The following is a 26,374-nucleotide window of genomic DNA, read 5'->3' on the forward strand; positions in this document are numbered from 1 at the left end:
GTGTCAAGTCCAGTGAGTGTATGCCCACAGTAGTTGAGTGTCCTGATAGCTGCTTCTATCGTTTCTTTCAAAAAGAGCCTGGAAAGCCAGCGAGCACGTGGAGAGCAGACACACGGGAGCGGAGAGCACGAGGCACGGACTTATTGGGGAAGAAGACACGGCACGGGAGTCAGGGGAATGCATCGGGATTGTTTGTGTGAATATTTACTGCACTGTAAATAAACGCACTGTTCACCGCAGCATTTGGATCCTTTGCCCAGACAAACCGTGACAGAAGTCACATTCAAGAAGCTGTTTCAGTGTTTAGCTATTAAGCAGTTTCAAAATAGTTTATATGTAAACAGACCATTAGCTCATCACTGATTCAATAACAGAGAATGATGATTTTAAATATTCTGGTCAGGCTTGTACTGGGAGAAAAGATCAGCCTGGACCAAAACGTCCAGGCTGATCCCACAGATGCTGTGAGGCAGTGTGTGTTTGTTTGCAGTGTTTCTCTAAACTTTTCTGTCTGTGCAGGCTTCCAGCTGCTCACCAAAGCACACAGACCTTTTCTGTAGCACACATGCGTTGAATGCTGTAGTGTTGTTGTTGGTATTAATATTGGTGGTGCAGCTGCTGAAATGTCAATTATTGGACATATTTTACTGCATTTACCCAGCATAACTAAGGGAGGATTCAGGGTTACCTGGTCCAGCCCTAACTATATGCTTTAGCAAAAAGGAAAGTTTTAAGCCTAATCTTGAAAGTAGAGATAGTGTCTGTCTCCCGAATCCAAACTGGAAGCTGTTTCCACAGATGAGGGACTGACACAGCATCTGTTGTGCTGAACAGAGCTCATTAATATGCACAGCAGTCTCAAACTAGAAAAATAGCTGAAAATCACATTACAAATGAACAATAACTATGAGACACCAACACATTACTGGAATAAGTGATACTGAACATGAACGTCAGAATGAGGCACGAGTCTTTGGCATAGTGCTTCCTCTTGAATCGTTACTATATTTTCTTCTCTAACTTTGATTGACAGAGAGCAGAACAAATCTGATGATTTGATGACGAATTTACCCAAACACCTTCAAACTTTAAGGATTATTTCTGAGGAAGCTGAAAAGTCGTGTTAACTGATGATTGACACAGTTCAACACAGACAGGTGCAAACTCAGTTTAATCTATGCAAATTCAACAAATGTGCTTCATCTTCAGTCGTCTCAGACAGCTGGGCTCCTGAGTTTGTATCAAGCAGTCATTCTCAAAGGAGAAACTGAAATGATTCATGTGAGTTTTCCACCCACTGTGTAAACAGCAGACCAATCAGCAACAGTCTGTTGTCAGCTCAGTGTTTAACTCTATTTGACAAATATATTAAAGAAAAGTGTTTGATGGTGGTCCGTGAAACACTCATCAGAAACATCAATCTGCATATTCAGAACAAAACACTAACATCCAAAATAATTAGGTTACATTTATTTTTCTTAAGAAGCAGATACTGTGATACTGTGTTCACTTGTTAAAATGATCATCTTTAACTGAGATTATTCAGCAGGGTTGGGGTTAGGTTATGGCCTTTTATTTTGAAATTAACCTCTTTCCATATCAGTGTAACTTAAGCTCATAACCATAACTGAAAGCTCAGAGTTTCTTTTAAGTCACCTCGATAAGTCCAAAGTCTTTATAAACATAAATACAGCTTTTCTCACTTTGCTGCTACATTTGGAGCTTTTAACAACTGACAGAAACATTTATCATCTTGTATGTGCTCACGGTTTGACAGAGAAACAACAGTCTGACTTTATTCGGTAACATGTAGAAAAAAATCCCTATGTTTTTCCATCACACTTTTTTTTTTCATTATTAGTTTCTTGTTTTTTGAGTTCTCCAACTCAAAAAAAAAACAAAAAACAAGACTTACCACAGATAAAGACCCCAGACTCCGACACAGTGATCCAAACTGTTGCTGTGAAAGTGAAACGAGTTTGTTGGAGCCGAGTAGGTAACAGGAACTTAGACAAGGATAAACATGTCACTGCAAACCAGACACTCAGGTCGGATCAGTTTCTAACACTCCTTGATGCAAAGCCTATTCATCAGGTAAACACTGATCATGACAAACACAGGGAAGGTTTCACTTTATTACATACTGCGTCAGATCAGTACAGATCATGTGTAAACCAAAAATTAGCTTAAAATGGTTTCAGCAGTTTCTTCTCATCTTCAACAAAAAGCTCACGTTTTTCCTAGCATTTGCATTTCATTCTGTCTGTAAACACAACAGCTCTGAAAGTTTTGAATGTATTCTGATAAAACTCTGTAGGCTGTAGCAGGATCATGTTATAATGATCCAATAAAGTTTGATTTACATCCACCGAGGTCTTCATGGTCAACTTTATGACTTGCTGTTAAAAAATTGACAAAAAGCACTGTGTAATGTCAACATTTATACGTATAAAGATTTAAAACATCATGTCACATTTTACCTCTGAACTCTCCCTAAGGCCAATAGATCAACCTGAAAGTCAAAGCAATTATATATAAAACTGTTTATTTAAAACTATATTTCTTACTGTGTTTGCTGGTGAAAGATGGAACTCCGACCTCTTCTTTAGGGTCAAATATGGTCAAACTTTCATAACATGTATTTTTATCTGTAATTCATTTTCTGCTGCCTCTATATCGGTGACGTTTTTGCATGACTTTGTTTACCATGTGCATTACTGTAATGCACGAAACAAAGATATTTATTAAGAGAAGTTGATATGAATTTTTCTTAAAATCAAATGAATTCTGCACAGAAAGGACACAGCACAGCTGGAGCTCTGTGTGTTCAGCCTCTGAAGTCTGCAGGTGAACCAGCCTGTAGCTCCAGGTCATTTGCAGAGTTTCTGACCTCAAACAACAAACATCAGAGGTCTTTGTGATCAGATCACGGTCTGTGTTGGGTCTGTGTTTCCAGAAGCCCCGCTAGTTTAGAGACTTATTCATCACGAATGAAACAAGACATAACAGAACATCTTCAACCCACTAGCGAGGGAAGTTTTTGGTCAAGAACCAGCTCTTGGAGCTCACGCTCCTGTCTCCAGCCCAAAATCCTTCAAAGAGCAGCTTCCCTTGCAGCTATTTATTGACATGATAGTTACAATACAGAATACAACACAAACACCTCCCACCATAAAAGGCACTATGTGTGTGTATGTGTAAGCACATGTATGCATGTGCAAGAAAGTGTGTGTGTGTGTGTGCGTTGGTAAACATGTATTAGCTGGACATTTCGTCTGAATACACACCACACTAGAAGGACATTTTGAATTAACAGGACAGAGGCGGTGTCCTGCTAATTTTGACTGAAATCTAACAACGTAGAGTGGTTTCTATTGGTCCACTAACCCTAAAAAAACAAAAAAATCAAGATGTCGGTTTAATACATATAAACTTGATTTTGTGTTAAATCTGTGTATCACCAAGAGTGTCCCTGGTGGTAGCGTGTGTAATAGCAGGACCTCATGAATATTCACACATGTGTGAATAATAATGAGGCTTGTGTGTAGTTGTCCCGCCAATTCTTACACAGTCCTTCCAATTCACATGTGGGTTAGATAACTGGTAAATGTTCCAAAATGACCACACCAAATGAACCACTGTATGTTGAACTTAATTGTAATAAAAGCCTGCTTTACCTTGTTGGAAAGAAGACATATGAAGCTTTGCTTTTATATGAAACACTAAGGTTTTGTGTAATTATTCACAGTTATACTAAGTAAATACAGTTACGTACTTACAAAGTGGTATGAAAAAGTATTTGACTGATAAGTTATTTATTTTTTGGTTTGTTCTCTCATTTATCTGTTATCAGATTAGATGAAGAGAACCTGAGTGAATACAAATATAGGTTGTTTTCTATTATCTTCTTTTTCAAGGGGAAATGCTTTCCTGGCCCTGTGTAAAGAGGATATTGCAATTCTAAAACAAATGTAAAAAAGAGTGACCTTTATTGGGTACACCTCGAACTGCTCGTTAACTACTCACTAATTGGGCAATCACATAGTGGCAACTCAATGCATTTAGGTGTCATGGTCCTGGGTCTCTCGACCCAGCATTTTGAGTTTGTGGTTATTTTTTATTCACTGTTTTAGGTCCTCTTGCCTTCACGTTTATCTGTGTTCCCTGGGTCTTGTGTTCACCCTTTCCCTTCACTGTGTGTTTTGTATTTATTGCTGTCTGTGTTTTGGTTTTTTGCTGCTCCATGCTTTGTTGTTCTGCTTTCTTAGTGTACAGTTTTGATTATTATTTTCCCATGTTTCGGTTATCATGGTTTGGTGTTCTGTCTCTGTGGCTGTATCCCAATTCAGGGTCTGCAGCCTTAAAATACGCAGCCTTAGCAGTCCACAAGGGCCGCGTACTCAAAGACCGCTAAGGTCGGAAGTGAGAGGCTTGTGAAATGGGACGGTCTAGGCTCCGTCGCACTGCTCAGGTTGCCTAGCAACCATGATACTCACCGCTGGAAACGTTTCTGTTGGATTGTGTGTCCACAGGTGTTTGTACTTTGCGTCACAATAAAATGACGGTAAAAGGCTCCGCCCACTTCCTATCCATGTCTCACCATGCAACGACTACTGTGAATGGACTGGAGAAGTGTAGTGGCAGAGTCCTCCATCAGAAATAAGATATGTGTGTTGACTTTTTATTCTCCCTCAAAAATATTATGCCATGACGTGGCCCAGAGCAGCTCTGCTAACAGGTTATGGGCCCAGCACGCTTCCGCTGCGCAAGTTACCGGCAGGTGTTAAAAGTTTGGCACGATTGAGTGAGTAAGCGTTTTTGTGCATCATGAGCAGACGCACGGCAGAGTCGGGCAGTCGATATTCCCGTTTGCAATTTGATGGAGATGAAAGGAAATATGAGATATGGGAAACGAAGTTCCTTGGTCATCTCAGACTACAAGGTTTGAAAGATGTCATCTTAAAGGCTGAGGGTGATGAAGAAGCCGATGGTGAAGATGATGACAAAAATGCAGAAGCATATGCAGAGTTGATACAATTTCTGGATGACAAAAGTTTATCGTTAGTTATCAGAGATGCAGTTGATGACGGACGGAAGGCCCTAAAAATTTTGAGAGGTCATTATGCAGGAGTGGGCAAGCCAAGGATCATAAGTCTGTACACTGAACTCACTTCTCTCACAAATGAAAAGAATGAAAGTGTGACGGACTATATTATCCGAGCAGAAGCAATTATCACAGCGTTAAAAAATGCGGGTGAGTCACTAACTGATGGACTTCTGATCGCAATGATAATGAAAGGTCTACCAGAGACGTTTAAACCCCTGATTGTGCACGTTACACAGAGTGAAGCAAAAATCACATTTTCAGATTTTAAAGTAAAACTCAGAAGTTATGAAGAAACCGAGCGAATGCGTGTGGCTATAACTAATGACAACGTAATGAGGACAAAAGTGCAATCAGACCAGGATTCTACTTCATGGCGAGCAGATGACCGAAGATCAAAGAATAATGAGATTGTGTGTTTTAAATTTTCGACTAAAGGGACACACTGCAAGAACGTGCCGATCTAGAGTATGGTGCAGTTTTTGCCGGAGTAGTACACACAAAGATGCGACCTGTAGAAGGAAGCTAAGACGGGATGAAGCGAGAGGGGTCGTGGAGAAGGACTACGCGTTCAAGACGGGCTCCAAACCCCAGAGGGTCCCGGACGGCGGCCAAGAGATGCTGAATAACCAGCTATTGGTGGATACGGGAGCGACGTCACATATCTTCACGAAGATCGAGAGTTTTAAGACTTTTGATGACACATTTCAACCCGAGGCTCATTGTGTAGAGTTGGCTGACGGAAGGCGGAGCAGAGGAGCTGCAAAGCGGCGAGGAGATGCTGAGATAAGTATGATCGACAGTAAAGGACGCAGCCACAAGGTAACATTGAAACAAGCACTCTACATTCCATCGTTCCCACAGGACATTTTGTCAGTAAAAGCAGCTACTAGTAACGGAGCCACTGTGGTTTTCAAACACGGGGACATTTTTCTTAAACATGTTGATGGAACAAAATTCCCTATATATGAACACGAGAGACTGTTCTTTATAAACACTGTGCAAGAGTTTGAAGATAAATGTAATGGATGTTTTGATATGCAAACGTGGCATGAAATCCTAGGACACTGTAATTATGAGGATGTTCAAAATCTGCAAAATGTCATTGATGGAATGGAAATTAAGGGTAAAATCAACAAAAATATGCAATGTGAAGCCTGTATACAAGGGAAGTTTATTCAAACTAGGAACCGAGAACCGGATGAAAAGGCCAGGGCAGCATTAGAGTTGGTACATACGGATTTGGCTGGTCCGATTACGCCAAACTCTAAAGAAGGGTTTAAGTTTGTTTTGTCGTTTGTTGATGATTATTCAGGTGCAACATTTGTATATAATCTGAAACACAAAAGTGATACAACTCAAGCAACTGAAAGATTTATTGCAGATGTGGCGTCATATGGGAAAATCAAGTGCATTCGTTCTGATAATGGAACTGAATTTACAAGCAGTCAGTTCAGAGATTTATTAAGTAGACACGGCATTAGGCAGGAAACTTCGGCGCCATATTCGCCTCATCAAAACCGAACAGCAGAGAGGAACTGGCGTACACTTTTTGACATGGCGAGATGCATGTTAGTTGAGAGCGAATTGCCAAAGTCTTTATGGCCATATGCAGTACAAACCGCGGGAGTGATTAGGAACCGATGTTTTAACAAACGCACAGGTCAGACAGCGTATAAGATGTTAACTGGAAAAAGACCTGATCTTTCTAGAATGAAAAAATTCGGATCATTGTGCTATGCTTATAAACAAAATAGGGGAAAGCTGGATCCAAGATGCGACAAAGGTGTTTTCTTGGGATATGACAAAAATAGTCCAGCATATTTGATCTATTTCCCAAAAACCGGGAAGGTTGAAAAGCACAGATTGATAAAAATACTAAATCCCGCGACAATGGATCAACAAACACAGAGTGATCAGATGTATGAAGATGAGGTTTATGAATCCAGAAAAGATGGTGAACCCAAACAGACGAAGGATGAGGACATTCCAGATGGTAGTGAAAGCAGTCAAACTGAGTCCGAGGTTAAAACTGAGGATAAAGTAGATGCTGGAGCTACACGTTATCCATCCAGAATCAGAAAGAGACCTGATTATTTGAGTGATTATATCACGGATGTGAAAGAGTGTGAAAATGAACAGATGCAAACTAGTGTTGATTATTGCTACAGATTGTTGTGTGAAATACCCACATCATTTAGTGAAGCTATTGTGTCAAGTGAGTCAAAAGAATGGGAAAAAGCGATGAATGAAGAAATTCAATCCCTTAAGGAGAATGACACATTTACTTTAACCACTTTACCAGAGGGTAAGAAAGCAGTGGGGGGTAAATGGGTTTATGCCGTTAAAAAGAACTCAGACGGATCAGACAGATATAAAGCTCGATTTGTGGCTAAAGGTTTTAGTCAAACAAAAGGAGTTGATTATGAGGAGACTTTTTCACCGACTGCTAATTTATCGAGTGTGAGAGTTTTGATGCAGAAAGTGGTTCAGGATGATATGTTGGTTCACCAGATGGATGTAAAAACCGCCTATCTACACGCACCAATAAATGAAGAAATATATATACAACAACCAGAAGGTTTTGAGACAGAATCAAGTGAGACTAATAAACTGGTGTATAGACTAAAGAAATCACTTTATGGGCTGAAGCAATCGGGTCGTAACTGGAACCAAACCTTACATGACTATATTTGACACAGAGTTCACTCACATGAATTTCACTCACATGTGCTGTAGAAGTGATTTGATTTGAAAGTTCAAACTCACTGCTGTAATGGCTTATGATGATTAATATAATAACTATAATATTGGCCATATCATATTTACACTGACTTTAGTCTCATGAACAACATTAGCTAATTGTTATTTACTAGCTAATCTTAAATGACTGCAGTACAAATATGAAGGCCAACAATCATGTTTTACAGTCCTGTGGTCTCAGCCTCAGATACTTATTAAATCACACAAAGCTCGTGTAGAAACAAACACACAAACAAAATATGTTCTCTTTCATTTCTGTCAAACAAAACTGTATGAAATGTTTCCAGCGATTGGTGTTATGGTTGCTAGGCAACCTGGGCAGCGCGATGGAGGCTAGACCGTCCCATTTCACAAGCCTCTTACTTCCGGCCTTAGCGGTCTTTGAGTACGCAGCCTTTGAGGATCGTTGAGGCTGCGTACTTTAAGGCTGCAGACCCTGAATTGGGATACAGCCTTTGTCTCATGTCAGTGTTTTCAGTTTTGCTTCCTTGGTCTCGTTAGCCCTGATGTCTCCCACCAGTGTTCACCTCCTGCCTCTCATTCCCCTCGTTATGCCCTGTGTATTTTAGCCCTGTATTTTCTGTGCTCCCTGTCGCGTCGTAAACGGCACTAATCCTGTGCTGTGTGTCTCCCCGTGGATTAGTTTTGTATTGTCTCTTATTTTCCAACCAGCAATAAAGCTGCCGTTTTTGAGTTTCACTCCAGTCTTCCGAGAGTCTGCATTTTGGGTCCTTTTCCTCGTTCCTGCCTGCACACAGCTGAACTATGACATTTAGGTATGTAGACATGGTCTACATACATACCTGCATGTTAGACCTAATCCCGAACCAAACTATTTAAAGCGGTATTTCCTTTAATTGTTGCTCCAGTTTTGGATATAATGAATTTATTTTTAGAAAATGGATACGTACCATAGGATTTTAAGGTTGCTGTAATTAAACCTCTATTTAAGAAACCCTCTTTTAATCAAGACAACTTAATGAACTATAGACCTATATCTAATCTTCCCTTCATATCTAAAATTCTTGAGGTAATAGTTGCCAATCAGGTGTGTTAGCACTTAAACAATAACGACCTGTTTGAAGAGTTTCAATCTGGCTTTAGAGCTCATCATAGCACTGAAACAGCTCTGGTGAAAGTTACTAATGATATTCTCATGGCCTCAGATAATGGACTGGTGACCATTCTGGTTCTACTGGACCTCAGTGCTGTTTTTGACACATTCAATCACAATATTCTCATAGAAAGGTTTGAAAATGTTGCAGGGATCAAAGGAACAGCACTAGGCTGGTTTAAATCTTACTTGTCCAACAGACTCAAGGTTTGTTTACGTAAATGATAAATCCTCTTCAACCTCTATGGTTACTTGTGGCGTACACCACAGGGTTCTGTACTTGGACTGATCCTTTTTACTATATATATGTTCCCTATTGGTAAAATCATTAGACAGCATGGGATAAATTTCCATAGCTATGCACACCTAAATCCTGATGAACCTAATCAGTTATAAAGATTACGGGCATGCTTGGAAGACATAAAAACCTGGATGTCTTCAAACTTCCTCCTTTTGAATTCCGACAAGACAGAAGTTGTCTTTGGACCAGAAGCTCAGAAAAACAAATTACTTGGTCAGTCCCTTCATCTGGATGGCATTAAATTAGCCTCCAGTAATAAAGCAAAGAACCTCTGTGTTATTTTTTGACAAAGACATGTCATTTAGATCTGACATGAAAGAGGTTTCTAGGGTCTCCTCCTTCCACCTCCGTAATATTGCTAAAATTAGAAACATCCCATCCAGGAGTGATGCTGAAAAACTAGTTGATGCCTTTGTTACTTCAAGGCTGCATTACTATAACTCTTAACTATCAGGAAGTCCACATAATGCAACTAAAAGTCTTCAGCTGATCCAAAATGCTGCAGCCAGGGTTCTGATGAATATCAAAAGAACAGATGACATCTCCTCCCGTGTTTTAAATGCACTTTAGAACAGCACGCAGCAACACTACATATGAGCGAGCGGAGGGAGGCATGGGGTCTTCACAGAGCCCCACTCTCTGCCAGCCGTCAGGGCGGGGGGGCCTGAAGGTGGAATTGGCCATCTGATCGAGGCCTGGGTTGCAGCGGCCCCCTGCCACTGCGGAGCCGGGGACGGTCTGCTTGATTTCCACCTCAGGGAGGAGGGCAACATCTGGGTCTGGGTATGAGTTCCCCCTCCGGGGCAAGAATACCTGGACCTGGGATGTAGAGAATGTTTGGGGAGTGTGATTGTGTGTACAGTGTCCATTTATGTCTGTGTCCACGTTGGGTGAGGGCCGAGTGTTTGTGGTTGTGTGTATGAGGGTGGGAAGGTATGTTTGTGTCTGCCGTACACATCACCACAAACAACACCACAAGCAGAGCACAAGTTTTAAGCCAGCGTGGTGTGATTATAGATGCCGTGCAGGTGGGTCCATCTCACATGCAGCGGCATCGCAGAACACGCCCCGCCACATACCCTCTTCCCCCGACTAAGACCGAGGAGCCACCTCCCCCCCCCCCCCCTCCATGAGCAAGCGAGGGAATAGGCCTGGAGCATCAGCGCCCCAGCCCAGCCACGGGGAAGTGACTACCTGGGCGTTCGCCTGTAGATCTAGCGGCGCTGGTGACGAGGTGGTTCCAGGGACCGCCCACGCTTCCAGCGGCACCCCCATCCCGCTAGCGCACCAGCCTGTGGCTCACCTGAGCCGGTCGTTCCCTCGCGCTGTCCAACAATTACAATAATTATACGGTTGCTGTAACAGATTGTAGATACAATGCAGGTGAGTCCATCTCACCTGCAGCAGCATCCCAGACCAGCCACAATAATAAAGATTTTTCTATTTCATTATAAACTTTGTCCTAATTATGTCATGAGTTTTTACTATTTAAAAAGAAAAAGAAAGCATCACAAAAACACTTAAGGTCATGAAAATTAATTGTATTGCTGCAATACTTAAATATCTGTGGTCTAATCTATTTTTATTCACCAATCTCATTGTAGCAATAATATGCCTTTTTGGTCCAAGTTAATTATTTGAATTTTAAAACTCTTTTAGCCAAATAACTTTGAAGTTGTTACTAAAACTCATCATCCCCATTTACTACTTTTGTTTCATTCTTTAAAAATTTAGAAGCATAAATATCAGTCTTTTGGAAAAATTACATTTTATACAGTATTATTAAGTCTACATATTCCAAGTGAGTTATGTCAGAATGCACTAGAGCAATTTAACTCTATTACATCATAGCATTCTATTTGCAAGAATCCCAGTGTTAATCCACTGTTCTTGGCCAATGATATCCACTCCTCAGCACTATGGGGGCGCTAATGTACATCTACGCTGGTTGCCAACCACCATGAACATTTAAAGAGCAGAAGAAGAAGAAGAGGACACTAAAGAGTTCAGGTGCACGACATGAGGATTTAATGAGACAGCTTTTATCTTACTGCTTTCGTGGAAGATCAGGTGAGAACCATACAAATTCCCTTACACATGATGTTTATATAAATATATTCATCCAATAAAGCAAAGTAATATAGGTTATTATATTACGTTCGGATACACCAAAGCATCTAATTTTTGACAGTTTAGCTAGCCAGCATGCTAGTAGCAAAAGTTTGACATTCTGTTGCTGTTGGTTTGATTAATTTTGGTTTTAGCATCACAAAACTTGTGGTTTTAAAACTAGTGAGATCTGTTTTCAGAAAATATTTTACAAATGAAACAAAAACTGTAGGACAAATATGCTTATTGTTCAACCATACTAAATCATTATTTTAATTTATAACTTTAAGAAATATAAAAGGTTAAGGAAATGTGGATATGAAAATTAACTCATTAAGATTTGCAGTAACCTTAGACCAAATAAAATATACGAAACAGAACTTCCACAGGTAGGGCATGCAGCCTCTGACACATAGTGATACAAGATAGGAGGAACACAGATATTTGGAACCTTTAGGGGAGCTCTCCCCAACATAAATAGATTTTTCGATCTGTTTATTTCTATGTCTACATACATTTTGTAGTATAATGTGTTATTTCTAAAGTCATTAATACCTGATCTTTGCAGGGGATGGTGGCAACAAGGCCACGGAGAGCTAAAATAAATCCCATACAAGATGCTAGGTATTACTGCTCCTTAGGTGAAGACAAGGCAGGATTTGATGTGAGGTATATTGATTCATTTAAAGGTGAGTTGATTCCAAAGAATGCAGTCAGCTTCTCAAAATAGAAATTTTTATGTTTTTTGTAGTTTTTTTGTAGCATACCATGCATGAGAAAATTAATAATCACGAATATAATTATACTTGTTTTATTATTATTATTATTATATTTCTATTTTTTCCTTGTCTTTCCCCAAGGAATTATGAACATGTTACATGTTCCAAAATAAATAATACAATATAATCAAATAAAAAACATATTTAAAAACAAGAAGGATTTTAATTAAATGGTTTATAGTTTATTGCCCAATTTGTTTTTGATGTGTGTCTTTAGGTCGCGGTGTGTTCAGCTGTCGGTCATTTCAAAAGGGAGATTTTCTTTTTGAGTACAGAGGACAAATCATAACTAAAGAGGAACAAGAAAACCGAATGAAACTTTACCATGATGCACTCAAGGTTTTCATATTTGATTTCAAGTTCAATGGAAAACAGTTATGGTATGTAACTGCTTTGATAAAGGATAAAATACATGAGGTTTACAAATTATAATATTCAAATAATATTTTGAATTGAATATTAAAATGTTATTCAGACGTTCTACAACCTAATATACTTAATGACTTTCTTTACAGAGTGTAATTGTTATTGTATACTTTTTGTTTTAGTGTTGATGCTACCAGAGAGGACGGCTCACTTGGCAGACTTGTAAATGACGATAATGTGAATCCAAACAGTAAAATGACAGTTACCAGAGTGGATGGAAGGCCCCATCTCTGTTTGTTTGCAATCAAAGATATTGGTCCAGGAGAAGAAATCACCTATAACTATGGTGATTCCAACTGGCCATGGAGAAGCAAGGTATAATGTAAATAGTACAGTATAAGTATAAATAGTATTAAATGAATAAAGGCTATACTGAAAAGTATGCATACACACACGGGTCCTGTGTAATACTCAACTGGACAGGTCCAGACATTAGGAGGACTGTATTCATCTTGGCTAGACCCAAAGACTGCCATTCATTATTCATGCTTCTTCCTTAGAAATCCAACATGGTGGCATCTCAGGCTGTGGATGAGAATGCAGCCAGTTCCTCTCCTAACGACGCAACAAAGGTAAATTGGAGTTTCAGTGTCAGATTGTTTTAGTTGTAGACTGAGGTGCTAGTTATTAGGCAGTATTGAGGTATGTGGGTCCTTGGTTATCTTGACCAAGTAAGATGCACGCATTAGGAGGACTGAGATTTGAAACAGGAAGTATAAACAACTGAGTTCTACCTACAAGTGCGCCCACACACACGGGTCCTGTGTATTACTCAACTGGACAGGTCCAGACATTAGGAGGACTGAGTTTAGAAATGAATTCAGATCAATGAGAGTTACTCTGGCAATTGTGCATACACACACGGGTCCTGTGTATTACTCAACTGGACAGGTCCAGACATTAGGAGGACTGTATTCATCTTGGCTAGACCCAAAGACTGCCATTCATTATTCATGCTTCTTCCTTAGAAATCCAACATGGTGCCATCTCAGGCTGTGGATGAGAATGCAGCCAGTTCCTCTCCTAACGACGCAACAAAGGTAAATTGGAGTTTCAGTGTCAGATTGTTTTAGTTGTAGACTGAGGTGCTAGTTATTAGGCAGTATTGAGGTATGTGGGTCCTTGGTTATCTTGACCAAGTAAGATGCACGCATTAGGAGGACTGAGATTTGAAACAGGAAGTATAAACAACTGAGTTCTACCTACAAGTGCGCCCACACACACGGGTCCTGTGTATTACTCAACTGGACAGGTCCAGACATTAGGAGGACTGAGTTTAGAAATGAATTCAGATCAATGAGAGTTACTCTGGCAATTGTGCATACACACACGGGTCCTGTGTATTACTCAACTGGACAGGTCCAGACATTAGGAGGACTGTATTCATCTTGGCTAGACCCAAAGACTGCCATTCATTATTCATGCTTCTTCCTTAGAAATCCAACATGGTGCCATCTCAGGCTGTGGATGAGAATGCAGCCAGTTCCTCTCCTAACGACACAACAAAGGTAAATTGGAGTTTCAGTGTCAGATTGTTTTAGTTGTAGACTGAGGTGCTAGTTATTAGGCAGTATTGAGGTATGTGGGTCCTTGGTTATCTTGACCAAGTAAGATGCACGCATTAGGAGGACTGAGATTTGAAACAGGAAGTATAAACAACTGAGTTCTACCTACAAGTGCGCCCACACACACGGGTCCTGTGTATTACTCAACTGGACAGGTCCAGACATTAGGAGGACCGAGTTTCGAAATGAATTCAGATCAATGAGAGTTACTCTGGCAATTGTGCATACACACACGGGTCCTGTGTATTACTCAACTGGACAGGTCCAGACATTAGGAGGACTGTATTCATCTTGGCTAGACCCAAAGACTGCCATTCATTATTCACGCTTCTTCCTTAGAAATCCAACATGGTGCCATCTCAGGCTGTGGATGAGAATGCAGCCAGTTCCTCTCCTAACGACACAACAAAGGTAAATTGGAGTTTCAGTGTCAGATTGTTTTAGTTGTAGACTGAGGTGCTAGTTATTAGGCAGTATTGAGGTATGTGGGTCCTTGGTTATCTTGACCAAGTAAGATGCACGCATTAGGAGGACTGAGATTTGAAACAGGAAGTATAAACAACTGAGTTCTACCTACAAGTGCGCCCACACACACGGGTCCTGTGTATTACTCAACTGGACAGGTCCAGACATTAGGAGGACTGAGTTTAGAAATGAATTCAGATCAATGAGAGTTACTCTGGCAATTGTGCATACACACACGGGTCCTGTGTAATACTCAACTGGACAGGTCCAGACATTAGGAGGACTGTATTCATCTTGGCTAGACCCAAAGACTGCCATTCATTATTCATGCTTCTTCCTTAGAAATCCAACATGGTGCCATCTCAGGCTGTGGATGAGAATGCAGCCAGTTCCTCTCCTAACGACGCAACAAAGGTAAATTGGAGTTTCAGTGTCAGATTGTTTTAGTTGTAGACTGAGGTGCTAGTTATTAGGCAGTATTGAGGTATGTGGGTCCTTGGTTATCTTGACCAAGTAAGATGCACGCATTAGGAGGACTGAGATTTGAAACAGGAAGTATAAACAACTGAGTTCTACCTACAAGTGCGCCCACACACACGGGTCCTGTGTATTACTCAACTGGACAGGTCCAGACATTAGGAGGACTGAGTTTAGAAATGAATTCAGATCAATGAGTTACTCTGGCAATTGTGCATACACACACGGGTCCTGTGTAATACTCAACTGGACAGGTCCAGACATTAGGAGGACTGTATTCATCTTGGCTAGACCCAAAGACTGCCATTCATTATTCACGCTTCTTCTTTAGAAATCCAACATGGTGCCATCTCAGGCTGTGGATGAGAATGCAGCCAGTTCCTCTCCTAACGACGCAACAAAGGTAAATTGGAGTTTCAGTGTCAGATTGTTTTAGTTGTAGACTGAGGTGCTAGTTATTAGGCAGTATTGAGGTATGTGGGTCCTTGGTTATCTTGACCAAGTAAGATGCACGCATTAGGAGGACTGAGATTTGAAACAGGAAGTATAAACAACTGAGTTCTACCTACAAGTGCGCCCACACACACGGGTCCTGTGTATTACTCAACTGGACAGGTCCAGACATTAGGAGGACTGAGTTTAGAAATGAATTCAGATCAATGAGAGTTACTCTGGCAATTGTGCATACACACACGGGTCCTGTGTAATACTCAACTGGACAGGTCCAGACATTAGGAGGACTGTATTCATCTTGGCTAGACCCAAAGACTGCCATTCATTATTCACGCTTCTTCTTTAGAAATCCAACATGGTGCCATCTCAGGCTGTGGATGAGAATGCAGCCAGTTCCTCTCCTAACGACGCAACAAAGGTAAATTGGAGTTTCAGTGTCAGATTGTTTTAGTTGTAGACTGAGGTGCTAGTTATTAGGCAGTATTGAGGTATGTGGGTCCTTGGTTATCTTGACCAAGTAAGATGCACGCATTAGGAGGACTGAGATTTGAAACAAGAAGTATGAAACCCCAACCCTAAATCTGGTTTGCATAAAGACGTAGTTCTCGGCTTGGTTGAAATGAACTCTGATGTAGTTAGATCGCATATTTGAATTTCAGCTGATCAAGGAGCAAGAATGAAGCTTACTATAGGAAGGAGCATGTAAATACAACCGAAACAATCGCTAAACTCTTTCCTGTTAATGCTAAGCACATTTATGTAACATTGTTGTGTAAAGGCCATCCGTTATGTCTTGATGGATTCATGACTTCATGATTTAATTATACTTTTTTACACTCCCAGTCAAAACTTTGGACACATCTTCTCATTTCAGAAAGAACAAATTGTAAGTCTAATCTTTTTTGGGTGTTGTGGGTCCACAATGAATTTTCTTTTCATTGTGGTTTTGTAATATATACCATAATATAAAACCTAGAAGAACAAATTGTTTTGAAAATTCATCTATATACAGCAGGTATTTTTCCCTTTAAATTTTGCATTGCAAAAGTTACAAAAATTGATTTAATAGTTTTAGTAACACTTGAACCGGTTTTTTTTTTTTTTTCTTCCGTCCTTAACTCCTTTTTAAAGAGGAACCAAAACAACTATTTGGTTGTGATATTTTACATCACAAAAGTATGAATTTTGTTTTTGATTACACTGTTTTTTTTTTTTTTGTTTTTTTTTACCAAACAGGACTGCGATCATGATCTAGTCCCTGACGAAATGTCAAGTTTAGAAAAATGTTTTGCATGTGGAGGACCTTTTTCGCCTCTGAAATGGAGTGGTGTGAGATGTGAAGGTAATTATTTAATTATGGAAGGTTGGGTACATTAGAATATCTTAAATATGATCCATAAGGAACACTATAAAAACTAATCCATAAGTAAATATGATATATGTTCATAATGAACCTTTTACATCTGCACTTTTTACATATTTACTTACCATGTCATTATTAAAGCTGCTATACCCAATTTGCAAAAACAAGTTAGCTTAACATATTTTTTTTTCATGTTCATAACAACATTTTAACAAAGCATAGCTATAAATGTTGTTTGGAGATTAAAGAAAAAAAAATGAAGTGGTTCTGTTGCATTTGTCTAAAACCATCAGCCAATAACATGGCTCAGTCCAGAAAAACGATAGAACAGTCTTTCCTGACTCCTTAAATTCTACATTAACATGGCTCCACCACACTATGCACTGGCCTGTTTAGCAGCAAAGCACACCAGGGGGTGTGGCCTATGGATAATATCCAATGGGAGGGGGGAGCCTTCTTGACTGTGTTTATGCTTCCATCTAGCCTGTTTTTTTTAAATTGGGGAAAGCGGCTTTAACTACCTTTCTTTTATTAACTTAATTTTTCTCTGTCTAGTTTGCTACCAGTCCTGGCACAAAAGATGTTATGTTAGCCACAAGGTGAACCTCACTGAACCTCTTCCAGAGGTAAGTGTTTTTGCAGAATTCTTCTCAGTAAAATATGTAAGGTAAACAAAGTCTTACTTTGTGTTTTTGATTGTTATTAGGTCTTTAGTGAAGATAGTTCAAGTGAGGGGGCTTCATCAGAAGAGGAATATGTGCCAGATTCTATAGCTGACTCAGACAGCTCATGGGACAACAAATCAGAGCCTTTAAATATAAGTTGCAAACAAGTACAGAACTCTGAGATCTCCAGCAGTCAATCTGCTTGCAAAACGAAAAGACCTCGCCTAGAAAGTTTTTTAGAGAGAGTAGGACAAAGAATTTCAGAAGATGCCGAATCAATATCTGAAGATGGAATTGGCACAAGACAGCTCGACGTATCAGGGGTTATTGCCACAGCAGAAAAGTCTGATGCTGAAGGCATTGTTGATGACTCTAATACTACGGCTGAAGATTCCTTAAAAACATCCTCCTCACTAAGAAACAAAACATACTGCTACATTTGTGGAAAACTACAGACAAAGTTTACACGTCATTTAAAAACTCATGAGAAATCACATGCAGATGTTGCTCGAGTTTTAAGTCTTCCCAAGAAGTCCAAAGACCGTTTGAAAATGCTTTCTAAGCTGCGAAACAAAGGAAACCACAGACATAACTCGGAGGTCATCGCAAGTGGGATTGGATCATTAAAAACCAGACGCACATCAAAAAAACCCTACAAAGGAAAAGACTATATTCACTGCATTTATTGCGAGGCATTATATCTTAAAAGAGATCTTTGGAGACATGTTCGTAAATGTTCTTCAAAACCAGTGGAGGCCAATTCAGAGGGGGGACGAAAAAAGGTCTTGTCCCTGGCCTGTATGAGTGAGTCAGCTCTGTGTCAGCAAGTTTCCCCCGGTGTTTGGAAGATATTAGCTGTCATGAAAGATGATGAAATAACTTCTACTGTGCGAAGTGACTTCTCTATTCTTCAGCTTGCTCAATCATTCTTTAACAAACATGGGAAAGATCCCACCAAATTTGACTACATTCGCCAGACACTCCGAGAATGTGGAAGACTTCTGCTCACACTTCGGAAAGAATGCTCAATACACACTTTTGAGGATGCTGTAAGACCTGCAAATTTCAATGTGGTTATCAAAGCTGTTAAGAAGGTGTGTGGGTATGATGAAGAAAAGAACTGCTACTCGACTCCAAGCCTTGCTTTAAAGTTGGGACACTCACTGCAGAAAGTCTGTGATATTATACATTGCAGAGCACTGATGGCAGAAGACAGTGCACTGATAAAGTCAACCCAGAGTTTCAAAACCCTTTATGCTACAAAGTGGTCAGAACTCATCTCCCATACTGCATTAACCACACTAAACGAGCGGCACTTCAACAAGCCTTCCACACTTCCTTTCACAGAAGATGTTCAGCGTCTTCATAGACATCTGGAGAAGACTACAGAACAAGCACTGAAGGACTTGGAAGAGCATAGTTCACCAAAATCATACAGTGAACTTTGTAAAGCTACCATGGCAAATGTAATACTATTTAACAGGAGAAGAGGGGGAGAAATTTCAAAGATGACACTGAATGGCTTCCAGGAGAGAGACACTAGTACCCTGCACAAGGATGTTGCAATTGGACTGACAAAATTTGAACTTTACCTTTGTCAACACTTCAGTCGTGTAGAATTGAGGGGTAAACGAGGACGCAAGGTTGCAGTGCTACTTTCACCAGACATGGTGAATGCCATAACACGGCTGACAGAGAAAAGACAAGACTGTGGTGTTCTGGCAGAAAACATATTCCTGTTTGCCAGACCTCATTGTCTGACTCCCTACAGAGGACAGGACTGTTTGAGGATTTATGCGACTGAATGTGGGGCTGAAAACCCTGAACACCTACGTTCAACGCAGTTGCGCAAACATGTCGCAACTTTGTCTCAGATCTTAAACCTCAAGAATCACGAGTTAGACCAAGTTGCCAACTTCCTAGGTCATGATATTCGTGTTCATCGCGAATATTATAGACTTCCAGAGGCTACTACCCAGCTTGCCAAAATATCCAAACTACTGATTGCCATGGAGAAAGGGTCTCTCAAAAGCCTTCAAGGCAAAACACTTGAAGAGATTGAAATCGAAGGTAAAGTGGTGTTAAGGTTAAGAATTATACACGTTTCCTGCACTATAACCTTATAATTCATTAAGACAATCTTTTATTTTGTTAGATAACCTACAGTTGACAGATTCAAGTGAAGAAAGTGAGGTCGGAGCGGAGCGTGGTGAGGTCGGAGCGGAGCGTGAGGAGGTCGGAGCGGAGCGTGAGGAGGTCGGAGCGGAGCGTGAGGAGGTCGGAGCGGAGCGTGAGGAGGTCGGAGCGGAGCGTGAGGAGGTCGGAGCGGAGCGTGAGGAGGTCGGAGCGGAGCGTGAGGAGGTCGGAGCGGAGCGTGAGGAGGTCGGAGCGGAGCGTGAGGAGGTCGGAGCGGAGCGTGAGGTCAATGAAGGAAATCTTGTATATCCACAGATTGGTAAGTACAATGTGATTAGTCTCAACTTTGTTCAATTTATGAAATCACATGACTAATAGACTTTATTACAGATTCTATAGATACTAGAATGATGAAGAAAGTTGTCAAGGAACCTCCAGGTATGTGTTTGTCATCATTTATTGAAGCTTTTACCTTTGTAACTACTTCCTAGACACTTTTGCTATCTTTGCTATCTTTATGTAAAAAAAAAAAAGATAATTCATTACTATCATTTTTCCAGTGATTTTTACCTTTGTCCAAATGGTAATTTAAAAAAAGTCAAGGATCTTTCTAAAGACCAGCTCAACAGAATAGAAAGGTCAGTTTTGGAGGATGGTCAGGTAGGAAATGCTAGTTTGAACAGGTGATTTTGAGCTGTGATTTAAAGTTCTAGAGAGAATCTAATGAGCAGAGGAAGTTCCAGAGGGTGCAATTAGCAGTGGCAAAGGATTGTACCCTCAGATTTATGATTTTGATGATGGGGGTAAGGAGGTTAGTGTTAGCAGTGTTGTGGGAGAGTGACAGTAAAGACAATCCCTCAGGGTGGCGGGGGCGAGGTTGTTGAAGGCTTAAAAGTTGATTAGGAGTTTGCACTCAATACTATAGTCAGTGTGCAGCCAGTAATGTTCTTTTTAGGATGTGGTGATATAGTCTCTAGAGTGAGTGCAGTAGAGTAAGGGGGCAGCAGAGTTCTTAATAGATTGCAGTTCTTGGAGGTGAGTTTGGGGAAAGCAAAGATGCTGGGATTCTTTTTGAGGGTGGAGAGAATGGATAGGATTAGGAAGAACAATATCATTGGGACTGCACATGTTGGAAAAAATGTCTACATTGTTCTACATTGGCCAGGTTGAGGTTGTGTTGGGCATGTGCAAACAAGGGACAGTGAGGAAGGTTTGTTGAAGGATGTTAGAAAGGAAGCTGCCCTGCAGGAGACAGAAGGAGATGAGATTAATCAAGAGAGATGAAAATAGTTGGTGTGTGGAGGGCTGATCTACTACTCTTTATTTACCTGGTTTGCGCTTCTGAAGTATTCCCTCTACGCTCTCATCCTCTTTCTACAGTAAATCAGTGGTGAGTGGAAAGTTGACCAGTCACCGGAGTAGTGATGGGTCGTTCGCGAACGAAATGGCTCTTAGAGCTGGTTCTTTGAAGTGAACGATGCGAGCCGGCTCCTTATTGGGAGCCGTGGATTTTTTTTTTTTACTTTCTCTTGCCCTCTCTCTCACTTTTTTCGCTGCACGTCAGCCTTGTGTTTGCGCTGAGTAGAGACGGGAGGGGCGCAAACAGAGCCTTGCGTTTGCACCCCTCCCGCCTCTGAGCAGAGGGAGGAGCTAGGGGCGGTAGTTACACTCGCAACAGCAGTAGCACACGAAAAGAGCAGCAGGGAGAGAGAGAGAAAGAGAGCCGGGAGCAACAACAAGAGACAATGTCGTCACATTAGAAAGGTGGAGTAAAGAAAATGAGTGACACCAAGAAAAGAAGCAAAATCTAGAACCATTTAAATTTTACTGACAATACATAGGCAGAGTGTAGAGTCTGCAAGAAAAGGATATCATATAGAGCCGGTGCACGGGCACCTGAAAACTGTCCACTCATTAGTGCGATGGGAAGATAAAACACAGTGAATTAAGTGTGATATAAGTGAAGCTGCCAGTGTGTCTACCCACTGAGCTGAGCACTGGGCACTTGGTATTTTTAAATTTAAAGTTTAAATTTTAAAAGTTAAATTGTAAATGGTAGGTTTTTGTATTTTATAATTTATTTTTTAAATTTTATGTGGAGTGAATAAATAAAAGCAGATTTATATAATGAACATATATACATAGAAAACACGTTTTTAAACATTAGTAATTCATTTTGTGCATAATTTTATATTGTTGTTAATAATAAATGAATGAAAGCAACAAAACAACCTGAAGAGCCGGTTCGGGAGCCGAAAGAGCCGGCTCTTTTTAGTGAGCCGAGCCGAGAGAGCCGGATCTCTAAAAAGAGCCGGAAATCCCATCACTACACCGGAGTCTTGTTTGGAGAAAAATTCAGCCTTGTATCTTTTAATATCAGCTGTAATAGCTCTAGCCATATTCCACATTCACATGTGTCACCTTAAACTAAAAGTCATAGTTGCGACTCTGGATTTATCTTAGAAACCATATTCAAGATTTCAAGGTCCATTAGTTGCTTGACCACATTCAGGAGCATTTGACATTACATTATAAGAGATTTAATACAACAAATATATGCTTACTGTTTTGTTTTGTTTTTCAGCACAAAGTAAAAATGGAGCGGGTAAGGTCATTGAACCCAACAGAATACTAAACAAGGAGATGAAGCCAAGCAGTAAGAAGAAAACAAATGAACAATCTGGTAAATGGTGACATGCATACAAAAGTCACTTAAGCACAAATGTAAACTTCATGCATTTTTGAACCCAGTTATCCACACCACCCAAGCCAGTATGGTGACTATGCTCATCTTTCTGCCAGGGACCGTACCATAATTCTACAACTTGGTTAGACAATTATATTAACCTACTTGGTAAGGTAAAACATAAATCACATTCAATGTGGAACAATACCTTGTATTAAGTAATGGGATAAATGTTTAAATTACTTTCCCTATGCCTGTTTTAATCTGTAATACATTTAAATACTTATTTTCAAAACAGCAATGCACCAAAACAATTAATAAACAAAGCAATGAGAACATATTATGATTTGGGTTTTTAATTTTGAGGATTCCTCAACCATTGGGCTTCTACATTATCTCCATACTCTGAACATCATCTTATTCCCATAGGCAGAATCTGGATAATATTGGAAAATTTGGGCTGGTTTGGCTAATTGTGGGCTGTAACCTGAACGTCTTGAAGAAAATTATGTTCACTGAAAAAACCTGAAGGCCCACCTCATGGTCAGGCAGGGTCCACCCTTGTTTTTAAATAAACATTTGAGTCAGACAGTTATATATGAAATGTTTGAGTATATGTTATACATTTCAAATTATTACAATATCATGCTATACATGTTTTTTGTTGTATAACGGTGTGTGGAATAAAATGCTCTCCATCCATAGTGATTTGCCATAGCTATTTATTGGAATTCTGACTTAATGTGGGCTACCTTTCAGAATTTTACATTTAAATAAATGTATTCATCCATTGTAATAAGTATTTAAACAGTCAGCATTACAGGATTTATACCAAAGAAACACTGTTACAACAAATTCACCTTAAAGGGGACATATTATGCAAAACCCACTTTTTTTTGTTGCTTTTGTATGTATATTTGGTTGTGAATTGCCTCCCGACTCCTTAAGTGTAGGTTTTCAACAACTAAAAAAGGAGCTCTTTTAGGTCCCAGGTAGTGTATTTTGCACAATCCAGCATAATCACAGCCTCAGCACCTGTCCTCGTGGACAATGCAAAGGCCGTCTTTGGGCTGTGTAGACTAAACACTAACTGTTCTTAGCAGGGCTGTAAAACTAGTGTGTGCAGAACTCAATTCTTCGGCTTATTTGAAGGAAGCCGATTATCGCCATTATATTTTTGCATCCTACAACCATGTCAACTCACACAATTGAGCATAATACGTCCCCTTTAATTTAAAAATTGTTTAAAAAGTAGTTTGTTTACATTTATTTTTTTCTGCTTCTAGCTTCTCTGGAAAATGCAAGGAGGGTCAAAAAGCATCCTTGGTCTCCCACGGAGGTTGCTGCGATAATGAAGTATTTTGGCGAACATATCAAAAAAGGAAAACTGGCCACTATTATCGAATGCCAGCAATGCAAAACTGCAGAAGATCCTGCTCTGGCTGGTCGTTCTATTCAAAACATCAGAGATTTTGTGAGGAATCGGGGCGTGTCGTTGAAGAAAAAAGAAAATCCTATGTAGAGGAGTCTACATAACTCCAAAGTACTTCTTGGAGGAGTTACAAAAGATATTTTGTATGTTTTGGTTTCTCATTTATTTATTTTAGAATTTTACTATTAGAAGATTGGTAAATTCATTTTGTTGACACTGTTTTAGTGCATCTGATCTAAGAGGACATAATTTTATATTGCCAGTTATTTTCATTTCTGTTAACAAAACAATCCTGTTTTTGTAAAATGCACTCAATTTGTTCCTTTTATTCACCTGTTGCCCTTTTAATACACACAAAATACATGTTTGTGTATGTGTATGGCCTTTGTCCTGTTAATAAAGTTAGCCCTGACAATTACTGTTCATGTCAGGGGGAGGAGCCAAGTTACCTAATTAGTGTTGTCCTCTTATTACACCATGTTGTCAGGTTCTTATATTTTGAGTTCTGGTGTGTTTTTCACAATTTTGAAGTGAGATTTGTGTTGTACAACTCAAATGGGATTTTTAAAGATGCACTTCATCTATCTAGCACAAGCGGAAAGGGGGGTCCGTTTAGTGTTGCAAAAATCTTGTTTGAAAAAATTGTCCTTCCAATTCACCTTTACCAGTATGTGTGTGTGTGTGTGTGTGTGTGTGTGTGTGTGTGTGTGAGAGAGTGACCTCCTGCTGACCAAAAGGGTCATAAAAGCAGGAAGCTTACAACAGAAGAAACAGATCTTTCAGGTAGGATGTATCTGCAATAAAACCTCCCCCAGCACAGAGTGGCGGGAGAGGTGGTCAGAGACAAAAGAATGTCTTGATCCTATAGATTGAACTAAGACCTTACAAATTTAAGAAACACAATGACACATTCAATGCACCGTTGTTTTTGGCAGTGTCAGTGTAGATTCATACACAGCTCCTCACGTCATTCACCTCCTATTGCAGCAAAAGTTCACAGTTAATTCATGTAAGCAGTTAACCTGCTTCTCATTGATCTCATACACAGTAAACTACAGGGTGGGCCATTTATATGGATATACCGTAATAACATGGGAATGGTTGGTGATATTAAAGTCCTGTTTGTGGCACATTAGTATATGTGAGGGGGCAAACTCCTCAAGATGGGTGGTGACCATGGTGGACATTTAGAAGTCGGCCATCTTGCATACAACTTTTGTTTTTTCAATAGGAAGAGGGCCATGTGACACATCAAACTTATTGGTAATGTCACAAGAAAAACAATGGTGTGCTTGGTTTCAACATAACCTTATTCTTTCATCAGTTATTTGCAAGTTTCTCTTTGTTCACAGCCATTGACATGTCGAAGAGGTTAACACGTGAAGAGTGGATCGAAATTGTGTTGATATCTGGTGAACGCAGTAACCGGGTCATTGCAGCAGATTTCAATGCAAGACACCATACGAGACCACCCATCTCCCATGCTACAGTTAGCAAACTGCTTGCTAATTTTCGTGAAACTGGTTCAGTGTTGGATTTCTCAAAATGTGTATGCAAGAAAACTGTCACTAATGAAGAAACATCAGTGGCTGTCCTAGCTTCATTCAGCAAGAGCCCACAGCGTAGCACTCGTCACATGTCACTGCAGAGTGACATGTATAAATATATATTTTAACTCAAAAATAGTTTTTAAATTTAATGTTGCTGAAACAACAAAATAAAAAAATCTATCTTATCGAGAAATCACTCATCTTTGGAAAAGAGAGTTTATTACAGAGAAATGGCTCTTTCCAAAATAAAAGCTATACTATACGCTTCTTCTGGGCTATATTTTCAGCAGCATATTAAACATATCAGGTCCCCATAAGGAGAATCATGTGCTAACGGCTGTCTAAATGACTCGGGTAAAGTTTGTAGCATGCATGCTTGTTGTTTTTGTCTGCTTCCACTTGTCTTTGCACTAAGATGATGTCGGCGTAAATGTGCAGTCATATTTATTGTGTTCCCACTAGTGCTGTCAGCGTTAATCTCGTTAAAATGACTTTAACGCCATAACGCGGCAAATCGCCATTAGAAAGTTACCGCATATCGCTCCGTGTGTGGGGCTGGATGGCGTCAACACGTTAGCAAGCTAACTGTGCTAACACACTACTCCCCACCAATGTAATTGAGCACTGCATGGCACATCCGACATACTGTTTTACTTTTGTCCATCAGGGTCATACTTCACATGAAAACCAAAATAGCTCCAAACGCCAGATCCGAATGAGGGAGGGGGAGGTTAAATTCCGGGTAGCGTTGAGGCAGTTGCCATGTTGCAATGAGCTTAGCTTCTGTCTCACTAGCTTGCGCTGCACTCAGTGGACATGTCTGTGTAGGTTCTGAGTCATCCAGGTCATCGTAGTCAAAGGAGCTTTCAAAGAAAAGCGTCTGGACTTCTTTAAGTTGCTTGAAGACGTTTCGCCTCTCATCCAAGAAGCTTCTTCAGTTCTAAGGTCAAATGGTGGGGAGTCCCAGATTTAAACCTAGTGGGAGT

The 26,374-nt window shown here is 40.1% G+C and overlaps 2 protein-coding genes and 1 pseudogene across 2 annotated transcripts in view; 2 read left to right on the forward strand and 1 right to left on the reverse strand.

Moving 5' to 3' along the window:
• Window positions 1-26,374, reverse strand: part of LOC146713660 (uncharacterized) — a 39,681-nt gene that overhangs the window by 3,655 nt on the left and 9,652 nt on the right. The window lies entirely within an intron of this gene.
• LOC146713661 (histone-lysine N-methyltransferase Set8-like) lies at window positions 11,963-13,819 on the forward strand (annotated as a pseudogene).
• On the forward strand, window positions 15,906-24,286 carry LOC146713662 (uncharacterized). Its single transcript, XM_085438850.1, has 8 exons — window positions 15,906-15,974; window positions 16,793-16,898; window positions 17,475-17,545; window positions 17,626-19,654; window positions 19,740-20,039; window positions 20,111-20,158; window positions 22,305-22,403; window positions 23,693-24,286. The coding sequence occupies exons 1-8, from the start codon at window positions 15,912-15,914 to the stop codon at window positions 23,926-23,928; spliced, it is 2,952 nt and encodes a 983-aa protein (XP_085294976.1). The 5' UTR covers window positions 15,906-15,911; the 3' UTR covers window positions 23,929-24,286.

This window comes from Copadichromis virginalis, linkage group LG3 (assembly GCF_057382275.1).
Source record: "Copadichromis virginalis isolate Kocher_CV1m ecotype Utaka linkage group LG3, C_Virginalis_male_GT1.1, whole genome shotgun sequence".
In the NCBI taxonomy this organism is placed as follows: Eukaryota; Metazoa; Chordata; class Actinopteri; order Cichliformes; family Cichlidae; genus Copadichromis; species Copadichromis virginalis.